Source organism: Helianthus annuus, chromosome 9 (genome assembly GCF_002127325.2).
Source record: "Helianthus annuus cultivar XRQ/B chromosome 9, HanXRQr2.0-SUNRISE, whole genome shotgun sequence".
NCBI lineage: Eukaryota > Viridiplantae > Streptophyta > Magnoliopsida > Asterales > Asteraceae > Helianthus > Helianthus annuus.
In genome coordinates, this window is record NC_035441.2 from 63,052,498 (window position 1) to 63,064,808 (window position 12,311).

Consider the following 12,311-nt stretch of genomic DNA (forward strand, 5'->3'; position numbering starts at 1 on the left):
AACTTCCTCATATTCCTGCATCCTTTTAGCAAAACGAGTGACACCTTCAGCCAAAAAGGCAGAAAGGTTGCAAGAACAGAGCATCATCCTAGAAATAAGATGATCAGCCTCCATCTTAGATATGGCGCTTCGAACGCCGGGAGGAGCAAAATGAGCTAGGGCCTCAGCGCAAATAGCCGGATCTTTAAAATTATCACCAACCTTAACCCCCCAGTTAGGCACATAAATGTCCTGACCCTCTGAACCTTCGAAGCTCTCAACGCTTTTGGCTGACGAACCTTGAATAACAGGAGTAGTACCTTTCTTAATCAATTTCTTCTTCTTACTTGAAACAATCAACTCCTTCTCCTTACCCTTGCCAACATCCATAGCTTGATCCGTTGATGCCTCAATAGCATCGCTAACGTCGATAGGCTCCGAACCAGAAGGCTGATCAACACCTTTCAGATGGCGTTGGGAACGACGAGTGGAACCCTTGGAAGCAGTAGCCTTGGTAAAGCCTTTAACATTCGGAACATTCACGTACCCGGAACCCTCAAACCTATAATCAGAACCCTTAACAACCGCATTCTCGCCAGGAGTAGCAGCAACATCATCAAAGGCAACGTCAGAGGTATCATCGCTTTTGATAAAATCAAGAGCAGACATAACAGCAACACAAATGAAAAAGCACATAAGCAAACAAAGAAAAAGGAACAAAAAAGTAAGAAAAGAATAAATGCATACCCTTCCCATCTCTAATAAGCACCGGATCCCGGTTGGCCTTTTCCCACAGTTTACTTATACCCAACAACACCAACAAATGCTCAGGGAAGGGACGAAGCCTCGAAGGGCACTCCCTGAGAGTTTCTAAAAAACGGGTGTTTATGTCAGAAGCAGAAAGTCCCGGTTCGTTCAGAACGGCATACGGGTGTCTCCAAACAAGTTTGAAAGGAACAATCTCCTCCGACACCCAGAAAAACCGGTCCTTCCAGACCCCAAGTGTAGAAACCATGGACGAAATTAAACAAGTATCAACTTGAGTGGTCTCAAAGGTGAACCAATCACCATTCTTTGCAAGCCGGAAGAAGCGACGGAAAGACAACAGAGATGGGTCATACCCGGAGGCCCGACACAAAATTTCAAAATGTAAAACCCTAGCCATACCAAGGGGGTGAATCTGACCAAAAGACACTCGGTAATACTCCAAAATATTCAAAACAAAGTTTGAAAACGGGTAACGAAGATTGGAGAACTCAAAATGACGACAATATAAGGCAATCATACCAGGAGGACATTCATTTATAGATTTATCACAGGCTGGTGCAACCGGTCTATACTTCGTCCCTATACCCCATTCCATACAAAACAAATCGACTTCCTCTTGAGTCAATCGAGAAAATGATTTTGCCATATCCTTACGAGCACCCATGATATGAACAATTAACAAGAAAATAAGCAAAGCAGAACTAACCTGATATGAAAAAGGGGAAAACTTGAGAGAAAAAGGAGCAAGTAATGATCTTCTAATAAAAATATGTAAATAAATGAGATAAAGGATAATTATTAAGAGGCAGAATTAACAACCGCCGCCTGACAAACTGCCACAGGTCTTGTCAACCGTCTTGTCAATTCCGAAATTCAAAAAAAAAAAAAAAACCCAACCGTTTCCAACCTTCAAACCTTTGAACCTTTGAAGCCTTTGGGCAGTAAAATACACGTATAAAAGTCAGACGTCTTTGAGTTCATTTCCCAAAAACCTCTGACTTGGGGGGCTGACGACGGAGGTAGCCCAAGATCAAATATAAATGACTTAATTACGAAAATGCTCAAAAGGAAAAATGGTTCAAAGGTTAAAAACCTAGGGAAATGGAACAAAGTAACACGAAACAGTAAGTAGTCATGTCTCTGGATTACTTCACCAACTCGCCAGCCGCAAAAGCAATGCAGGTCCACAGAGCACACTCTATTATCCAGGGGTCAAAAGGCTTCAACCCCCGAAAGGGTAAGCCCCTCACTGCAAGCAAGGTCACTAGTCAAATGCATTCTTCTTTGGGAGGTGTCTTCTCCTATATATTTGACACTTCATTTACTGAGTAAGACATTCCTGGCCAGCCCTGATTCTCGATATCTCTGGTCATTCACTTCAAGTACTTGCTTCTCGCAATATACTTCCTTTCACATCCAACACACACATTCTGTTTACTCCTTCATCTGAATCTGAACACATTTCAGAGGAGGATCCATAGCAAACAACAAGAACAAACTAGTGAACCTCCTTCCACATCTTGCAAACGTGGGGGGACCCCACGACCTGCGTTAGGCAAAGTTGAACCCTTCAACCCTTTTACCTAACCAGCCCAGCTACTATCCTTGGTCTATTATTTGTTGCATCAACAATATAACACACAAATTAATTTCTAATTAAAATCCTTGTTTGAAACTTGATATTAGTATTTGAAAGGAACACAAGCAAACCTCTCATTCCAATTTTCTAAAACATTTCCTACTTATACATTTAGAAGCTGGGGGAATAGTGCCACGCAGCTGCCTGGCACTCCCCCATTGGACCAAACTTTTTTAAATTTAATTTTATTTCCAGTTTAAAATTACGCTTTCGTCCTTCGTTTAAAAATACATTTTTGCCCCCGGCTCAAAATAAAATTTTAATTTTGTCCATAGTTCAAAATTACGCTTTTGCCCTCGGTTCAAAAACTCATTTTTAATTTTGTTCTCAGTTTAAAATTATGGTTTCGCCCTTCGTTTAAAAATACGGTTTTGCCCCCGGTTCAAAATAAAATTTTGGTTTTCCCTCTACCTTAAAATTACGATTCTACCCTCAGCTCAAAATTACGTTTTTGCCCACAGTTCGAAATAAAATTATGATCCCCCCCCCCCCCCCCGCTCAAAATTATGATTTCGCCTCTAACTCAAAATATAATTACGATTTTGCCCTCTATACAAACATACATGTTATGAGAGGGAAATATTCGGCTTATTGCCCCGCACTCCCCCATTGGACCAACACGTTTTTTATTTTATATCCATTTTAAAATTATGTTTTTGCCCTCAACTCAAAATAAAATTTACATTTTTCCCCATCTCAAAATTACGATCTTGCCTTTAATTCAAAATTACGACTTTGCCTAGCACTCACCCATTGGACCAACCAGTTTATTATTTTATATTAATTCTAAAATAACGTTTTTGCCCCCTCTTTAAAATTACAGTTTTGCTCCTAACGCAAAATAAAATTACAATTTTGTTCCCAACTCAAAATTACGATTTTTCCCTCCATTCAAAATAAAATTGTGGTTTTGCCCTCAACTCAGAATTACCTTTTCGCCAGCAGTTCAAAATAAAATTCTGTTTTTTTAGTTGGTTGACTCGATTTAATTGTTTTTCGTGTCAATGAGCTGCCTAACACTCGCTCATTATTCGGCCATCGCCCCGCAACGCGGACGGGGCTATAACTAGTTATGGTACAAAGTTGAGTTTATGTTAAATATTAGGCAATATATGTACCACATGTTGGATCTCAAGTCTCAACTCTGACACCATTAAAAGAAAAATATATTGCCTACTGATTACTCAGGTGAATACCCAACGAGCAGTGGAGACCTACATACAAGAGTGGGGGCAGCTGCCCCATTTAGAAAAAAAAGAGTGTAATTTTTAGGCGAAAATATATCTTGGGTCTACCACTGATAACAAACTATGCATATAGAACATATAGCTACCACAAATGGATCCCTACAGAGTGTTACCTAAATGAGCAATATCTACCAACAATCTGGACATGTTTACGAAGAATTAATAGGTTGACTTGATCTTATGACGATAAAAACACTTCCGTTTGTCTGCACGAACACACTGGACCGCGCTTTCCGTTTGTCTGCACGAACACACTGGACCGCGCTTTCCGTTTGTCTGCACGAACACACTGGACCGCGCTCGCGTCAGCGCCACTAGGGTTTTGAGACCATAGAGTTTTGTGGCTTGAATTCATCATTTGGATTTTGATGTTTAGAATAGCTTTGATTTGCTAGTACTTTGGCATTGATTGATCATTAGAAATTGTAATAAAAACTGAATCGTTTTATTAAATGTTAGTTGATAAATGGGAAAAGCTATAGCATCATTCACATGTAATGTCAGTCAAATTTTCGAAAATAAACACAAACCAAATTCCTAATCTTACATTACCAATAATCCCCGCAGGAACATTCGCCTCCTCGAAAATGATGAAATCTGCACCCATCTCTCACTACAATCTCTCTTTCAAACACCATTGATGTAATCTTGGTCATCTCATGACAATCCCCACAAACCCGTAAATTCTTCACCACGCGGATGCATTCACCAGCCTCTGTCACCAGCAAACCAAACGCAATCGCTAACCTCTCGCTATGCTCTTTAACCGCATTAACCTTCTCTTCCTCCTCTACATCATGCAAAACTGGACACACATTAGGCGAGTAACCAGCCTCTGCAATCCTAGCATTCATCTTATCAAGCATCATGTAAATCTCCAACGTTCGATCATGTTGTCGATCTCCAGCAACAAACCGATGGATCTTCCCCTGCGCCTCGATCAAACTCCATCCTGGAACCTTTTTGGAATTTTGACTGGTTATCAGCCCTCGTGTTCTTACTACTTCTTCCCATTTGTTTGATCTTGCGTAAATACTAGATAACTGTACGTAATTTCCATGGCGAGTTGGATCTAACGCGATTAGTTTTTGACCAGTTTTTTCACCAAGTTCTACTAACCCATGTGTCCTGCAAGCACCAAGAATAGTGACCCATAAAACAGGGTCGGGTTCAATTGGCATTTGTTCGACAAATTCAATAGCGTCGGTCACCAATCCCGCACGACTCAAAAGATCAACCATGCACCCGTAATGCTCCATTTCCGGGAAAATTCCATATTTTTCGGTCATTAACTTGAAATAAAGATAACCCTCGTCGACTAATCCTGCTTTGCTACACGCACTCAACACGCCTATGAATGTCACATTGACGGGTGTGTGTCCTTCAATCAAGAATTTCTCAAAAAGTTTAATGGCTTCCATCCCTAACCCATGTGTAGCAAGTCCACATATCATCACATTCCACGACGAAACATCTTTCTCCGGCATTTTATCAAACAACTCGCGAGCTTTATCAATGCACCCACACTTCGCATACATGTCAACAAGTCCAGTCCAAACATGAACCGTCATACGGCAACTTAACGCATCTACAATCGAATGAATTCTTACCGCATTCTCAACCAACCCCAACTGCGCACACGCTGAAAAAACCATCACCAACCCCGCCTCATTCGGCACCACTCCAACCTCCACCATCCTCTCAAACAACTCTACCCCTTCCTCCAACAACCCATTTCTCACATACCCCGTTATCAACGAACTCCACGACACCGCATCTCTCTCAGGCATTTCATTAAACACCTTGCGCGCATCCGCCACACGCCCCAACTTAACCCACCCAGCAATAACCACATTCCACGTAACCAAATCTCGCCTAGACATTTCATCAAACACCTGGCGCGCACATTTCTCCTCACCAAAAACAAAGTACAAATTAACCAAACTGTTTCCAACAAACACATCTCCATAAAAACCGAGCTTAATAACATGACCATGAACCAGAAACCCAGCAACAATATTATTAAACTTAGTACATGCTTGAAGCAGAAACGTAAATGTATAATTATTGGGTTTGAAATTATTGTTTTTACGGATGAAAGAGTAAAAACTGAGGGTTTTGTGGGGTGAATGGGTGTTGGTGAAGGATCTAAGGAGGTTATTGATGGAGAAAATTGATGGGTTTTTGAGGAGTGAGAGGGGTGATGGGGTGTGGTGGGGGTTGCCGGCGTGTGATAGTTTGATGTGGAGGAGAGAAGAGATTAGGGTTTTAGAAATTGGGGGTTTTGGTTTGGTGATGATGAACATATAAAAGTTGGAATGGGATTGGTGGTGTTGTTCGTGTTGAGGTGGGAAGAGGGGGTTTTGTAGGGAAGAGATTCATAGTTCTGGTATTACATAGTTTTTAAGATTGATAAAAATGCAAAAAAAATAATAAAATTTGATGCAAGTCAGAAGGATAATATCATTATTTTAAGAAGTTAGTGTTCACGGGATTCGGCCTGGGTAAGGTTGTGTGATGAATTTCGCTAGTAGCCAATTTGAATAATTCAGTGATCGTTCAAAAAAAATTGCATTATTGTAAAGAAAACAAATTACAAATAACAAAAGAATTGTCCTTTATCTTTATACCCATTTGCAGTCGCTGTCCTTTATATTTAAAATTGACGAGTTTTATACTTTATGTTTTCAAATAATACACGTTTTATCCTTTAGCCCTAACCCAGTTAGATTTTTCTGTCAAATCTGGTCATGTGCAATGCACATGAGGGTAAAATTGTCTTTTCACCCTATTCTTTTAAAATACATTTAAAATAAAAAATATCTATCTATTATACTAAAGCAAAATAAAGATTGACTTTTTGACCTTGATGTGGCATATCTCTTTAGCCAGAGAATTGTGATTTGGGCGTCATTTTCCTTCTTCCTATATACGCTTTTCTTCAATTTGGTAACCTAATCAATTCTCTCAATCAATTGAAGACAAATTGATTTCTCTTTAAATCTCAAAACCTAATCAAATTGATTTCTGCAGGCTATCATCTTTCACCCACATTCAATTTTACAAACCCTAAATCTCATCTACGGCTTCATCTTTAGCGATTGTACTTGGCCATACCCACTTCAGAAATCCCTAAAACTCAATCATTCGAACTCTCATTTAGGTATGTTTTCTTTGATATTTATGATGTAATCCGATTAGAGCATCGGCCGATTGAACTGCTTGCTGGGTTTTTAGGTTGTGGTGATGTTAAATCTCTATTTTATATGTTTATTGAAACATCATTAGTAATGGAAAAATCATCATGTGTGTTTGGATTTAGGGATAGAGGAGTTACGTTCATTACTAATGAAAAATATAATTGTTCTTTGGATTTTTTATTAGTCCTTTTGTTTTGCAGCTTTCATTGAATTCAGTGCTAAGAACCCAAAATCTATAGAACCGGGTGAACATTGATATGATAGTGGCCTATATTAGGTTGGCCATAGTTCAAGCTGGAGGTTTTCCGATCATCTTTATGCTTTTGAGGTATACATAGAGATAAAGTACTTGGGGTTGGGACCTTCTTTTAAAAAGATAGATGATTTATTGTTTTTTCCCATGTTTAAAGATTGCATTTATCTTGCTCTCCAAACAATTTTTTTTCTAAATCTGAGTTTTTTCACAATAAAAAGCTGCCTTTCCAACTGTTACAAAAGTTTGTTGTGGTGTGGGGGATGTTGTGGTGTGTCGATGTTGTTGCGAGATGGTGGTCATTGGGACTGCCTTATTAATCTTGGTGCCTTTGATTATCCTCTTATCACGCAAGAAAGTAATTAACTAATTTGTTATTTTGTTTTGAAGTTTTGTTATTTTGTTTTGAGTTTTTCTTAATTTGCAACATTGCGTTTATATTTTTGTGTGTGTTTCAGATCTGATTCATACATTTTCTTCACTACAGAGAGATTTTAATTTTATTGATCATACAAGTATTCCCGGATGGAAAGAATAAGGTTCTTAATGTTTTTGTTACTTTTAGTGTGTTATGTGTTGTTTTTTTTGGGCTGATGATTTGTAATTTGGGATGATCTTATATGAGTTTTGTTTAGATAAAGTTGATTGGTAAAGTTTGAGATGCATTGTTTGAAAGAAGCAATCTGAATCATCTCTCTCAGATCCTATATCGCATATGCTAATGATTTTTAATCGACTGTGGTGATTCGACTTGGTCACACTTTGCCACAAACGGGTCAAATGGTTAAATTTTCATGGGTAAGCATTTTATCTCTTTTTCTTCGGATGTAATTTAATCATTTTGCTTTATTGGTTTTGTAGTTATATGAGTTTCTATTAACGACTACTGGTAGTAAAAAGTTTGTGAAGCTAATTTTCAAATAATTTTTTTTCAAGATTTAATTACCACCATGTTAGACGTTCACTTTTATAGTTTTTCGTTAGGCTTTTGGAAATAATGTCCAAGAATTCAATGATTTGAAACGAGGATCCTGCACTTCGTCAGGAAATCGACCTTGAAGATGAAAGAGTTGCAGGCACATTGCATTCTGTATAGATTGTAAGCTTGGTCAATACTTTTGAAATCAATATGAATTTTGAAAATTTATTCGAATTATATACCTATATAATTCATAAGATGTGTGTACATAAATACTAAGTTTGAAGATCTGATATTGTTGTTGTAGGTGGAGTTTTAATTGTAAAGGTTTACACCTGTGTTGCAAAACTCAAATTATATGACCTTTTGCTACATCTTGCCGTATAGCATAGGCATTAGGTAAAAGGTGCTTTGTCATGTTTCTGTTAGTTCTCTTACTTTTAGTAAATTATTTTATATTAAGCAAGAATTGAAACTAAGTATTTTATTCATTCTTTTTTCTAGAGTTATCCGATGAGAAACCAAAGGGCAAGGCAACCATACATTATCAGCTTCGGCTTGCAGGTGGTAACTTTGTTCTAAGTGTGAGTAACTTGGTTCGCTAACCATACATTATCTTCATTTGCTAATTGCTCATTTATTACTTCATCTTATCAATAAAACGAATAAATTACTGACTTTTATGCTTTTAAAAAGGGTGGCAATCATGGGAGAAGGATATCAACATGAAAGAAATGGAACAACAGTTGCATGAGCATGTGGGTCTACTAAGACAGAGTGAATTAATAAGAATAAATGCCAAGAAGGAGCTTAAAGAAATGGAACTACAGTCACAATTGGATTGGCCTCATATGATGAGGTAACATTTCATAATAATAATCAAATAGATATAATAATTTACTACTTATATATTTTTTTGGAACAAGGTGACTCTATATCACTGAGACAACCTTTATCCACATGCCATTAATCTCTTTTTCAAAATTTGGATCTCAAACCTTTTATTTGGACTTTGTTTTATAAGCATTTAACGCCCCGTTTGCGGTATGCGCCTATAATGTATATATGTGTGGGCGTTCGGGGTGCAAAAGTGAAAGTACACTAATTTTAACATTATTTTACTAATTTCGTGAAAGTAACATTAAAAAGGGAGATGGTTAATTATGCATCATGTGGTGGCGTTGATAGCCGAAAGACAAGGGGGTACATGCACTAATCGGCCTTTGTCTCAATTGTTGAGTGTTATGTGCCTTATGTCCAAAGCTTGACGCAAAACTACTATTTAGCCAGGGGTCTCACTGGAAGCAGCCGCTTTATTCTTATGGGGTAGAGGTAAGGCGTTCTACATCTTACCCTTCCCATACCCTACCTTAGATTTGCTATTGGTGGGATTTACTAAGTATGATGATGATGATGATCATTTTATACGCATTTAAAATGTCAATGTGGGTTAATCGATTTATTGCTTTAGTTTATATATGCATCTAAAATGTCAATCATTCTTTATTCTTTATGAATTCCTTCTTCAATTTATTATTTTAGTTTAAGAATAACTATTTTATAACAGGTTTTAGAAGCTTACAAAGTATCATGTGAAAAATATGTTATATTTTTCCTAGGCTGTGGCCTCTGCACCTATCTTTATTCTTTCATGCTTGACTATGTATAATGAACTATGTATATTGTCATAATTTCACATAAAAGAAATAACGATATCTAATTCTCTTGGTGTTAATGAGCTGGTGATTCCTGCAATACCTGAACTTTACAAAACATGGACCAAAGTGCTTGGCTTCAAGCAACTTGATGAATCGTTGAGGCATGCAATGAAGGGTATGCGTTTGATAGTGTTTCCTGTTAAAGATATATGCTTCGCCAACCTCTCCTAAAGAATCAGTTTGCTGATAAGAATCTTATTTCAGTGCAGGTGAGTTATGATATATTGTATTTTATCTGCTCTTGAGTTGCCAAAACGGGTGGGATAGGTAATGGTCACTGACTCTGACTCTAAGCTGGTAACTTTCGGTAAGACAGAAATGGACCGGGTTGGGTCAGATTGGGCTGACTTGCCAGCATTTTTTAGATGCTATTAGTTATTACTGTATTAAATATGATTACAAAAGCTATATTATCAATGTAATCCAAATTTTGAATAAAACAATTTTGGTTATAAGAATTTAAAAAAACTTTTGACGACTAATGAGATTTAACCGTTTTCTTTTTATTTACTTGCTCTCAGTTATTTTCATCTGTTATCGTCGACTAATTTTTTTAGGAAAACTGGCCATAGTTGCTACCTGTAGGCTGTAGCTGATTTTAGTTATAATTGATTAGCAACTTTTTATGCATACTAATGTGTGGTTGATTTAGGTTGAAGTGAAAAGGATACTTCCCAGAGAGGATACACAGGGAAGTTGAGGTGTATCAAGAACAAAGAAAATATTTGTTGGTGGTATATCATACAGTTTCTTGTGTTATAGTCTATGGATTAATTAAATCATGTATGGATAATAAACTTTGTAACTTTAATTTGTAGATGAATTGGGGGAATAGTTTTCCATATATGGTGGTATTGTTGAGCATTAGATCATTTCACGGGTTGATCACCAGGCTTTGGCTTTGTCACATTTGACAACAAAGAAGTTGTGGATTAGTTATTTGTTGATGGTCAACTACATGAACTAGGAGAGGCAAACAAGTGAGTAAAATTTTTAAATTTCTTTTTTTTTTGTTGTGAAAAATATTTAGTATTTTCAAGGAATGAAATAGTTGATAAGTTAATTATATTAGGTTGAGATAAAGATGGCTGAGCCGAAAAGGTTGGTGTCGATTTCTCATACGACAACCATTCACGTTGTGGTAGTGCTATCAAGTCATACGTTGAGTAACCCGTGTAACACAAGGGTACTTAGACCAATAGTTTAATATTATGTTTTAAACTGCTTATGCATACACACACCTTTATATTCTTTAAAGTTTTTTTTTTATAAAACTGTTTTTGAATCTACAAGTTGTTCAATAACACATTATAATTATAAATAGTATTAAAACACAACATGGTTAATAATTCAACGAGTTGTTTATAAAGAAATCTTCAATGAGTTGTGATTTTTTTTGTCGTATTCATGTATTTCAATTATTTCTTGCACTCTCTAACATTTTCGTTAATAATTCAACATATATAATATTACAATTTTTACTTTACAGTTTTAAAGGACTTAGTTTTCCTGTTTAGCCACCCGTGTAACACACGGGAACTTAGACTAGTTATATATCATAACAAAAACCCTCTTCTTCCCTAAATCAATCCCATATCAAAATCTAATTCTCTCCAACAACCTGAATTAACCTAATTTCAAAACCATTTCAAAGATGGTGTTTGTTCATGTAAAGATTACTGGTGATTTAATTGATTATTGTTTTTTACCTTGTGTTTTAAATGGTTTGCATATGAGTGTTATGCATCGGGTCAAGTTGACCCGTAACCACTTCTTTGTCAGTTTACTACGGCATACGGGAATCATTGGCCTCCATTGACCAGTTCTTGTGCTTCAGCAGTGTTTATACGGTGAAATGAGAATGAAAATAGATTTTGAAACCCATCTCCCTAAATTTGTTGGTTTGATACCCATTTTAAAACCCTACCGTATTTATAAAGAGAACTTTCTATTTGTGAATGAAAATGGGAACTGATTTAAGGATTTAGGAACAAAACAAATGATGCACAGAAGCATCAATTTATTAACAGATTTGCATTGCTCAGATTTATTAACAGATTTGCATTGCTCAGATATACTTCCAACAATCAGTTGCACAGGCAGTCATGAATTCAAGATTTGGCAGTCATCAGGGGCGGATCTATAGAGGACCAAGGGGTAGCCTCCGCTACCGCTTGATCGGAAAATTTTTGACGTTTTTAGTGTAAATTTTGGAAAAATTTGACGTTTTTTCGATTTCGTTACCGCCTATTTATAAAACGTTCCCGCTTGGTCGGAATCCTAGATCCGCCACTCGCAGTCATGTTGCAGGTTGTTGGAGAGAAATTAGGGTTTTGAAATGGGATTGATTTGGGGAAGAAGAGGGCTTTTGTTATGATATATAATATTTTTTTCTTTTATATGTATTTTTAAAGAATAGGGTGAAAAGACAATTTTACCCTCATATGCATTGCACATGACCAGATTTGACAGTGAAATCTAACTGGGTTAGGGCTAAAGGACAAAACGTGTATGATTTGAAAACATAAAGTACAAAACTCGTCAATTTTAAACATAAAGGACAGCGCCTGCAAATGGGTATAAAGATA

The 12,311-nt window shown here is 36.9% G+C and overlaps 1 protein-coding gene and 1 long non-coding RNA gene across 8 annotated transcripts; one reads left to right on the forward strand and one right to left on the reverse strand.

Annotated features, from left to right (window-relative positions):
• Positions 1–4,056: 4,056 nt before the first annotated feature.
• On the reverse strand, positions 4,057–6,019 carry LOC110877643 (pentatricopeptide repeat-containing protein At5g66520). Its single transcript, XM_022125805.2, has one exon. The coding sequence runs from the start codon at positions 5,937–5,939 to the stop codon at positions 4,182–4,184; it is 1,758 nt and encodes a 585-aa protein (XP_021981497.2). The 5' UTR covers positions 5,940–6,019; the 3' UTR covers positions 4,057–4,181.
• Positions 6,020–6,515: 496 nt separating this feature from the next.
• LOC110877642 lies at positions 6,516–12,082 on the forward strand. Of its 7 annotated transcripts, XR_004866722.1 has the most exons (13): positions 6,516–6,582; positions 6,667–6,796; positions 7,034–7,161; positions 7,545–7,625; positions 7,722–7,884; positions 8,071–8,185; positions 8,313–8,404; positions 8,510–8,589; positions 8,702–8,864; positions 9,194–9,932; positions 10,376–10,457; positions 10,542–10,703; positions 10,796–10,959. It is a non-coding gene; the product is annotated as an uncharacterized LOC110877642 (long non-coding RNA). The 7 variants fall into 7 exon arrangements; XR_004866721.1 differs by lacking the exons at positions 6,516–6,582; positions 10,796–10,959 and adding an exon at positions 11,796–12,082 and having other exon boundaries at positions 6,591–6,796; XR_004866723.1 differs by lacking the exon at positions 6,516–6,582 and having other exon boundaries at positions 6,591–6,796; positions 8,313–8,411.
• The last annotated feature ends 229 nt before the right edge of the window (positions 12,083–12,311 follow it).

Bases quoted from the DNA above. Each gene is read 5' to 3' on its own strand.
- LOC110877643 (XM_022125805.2), bottom strand. From the start codon at position 5,939: ATGTTCATCATCACCAAACCAAAACCCCCAATTTCTAAAACCCTAATC.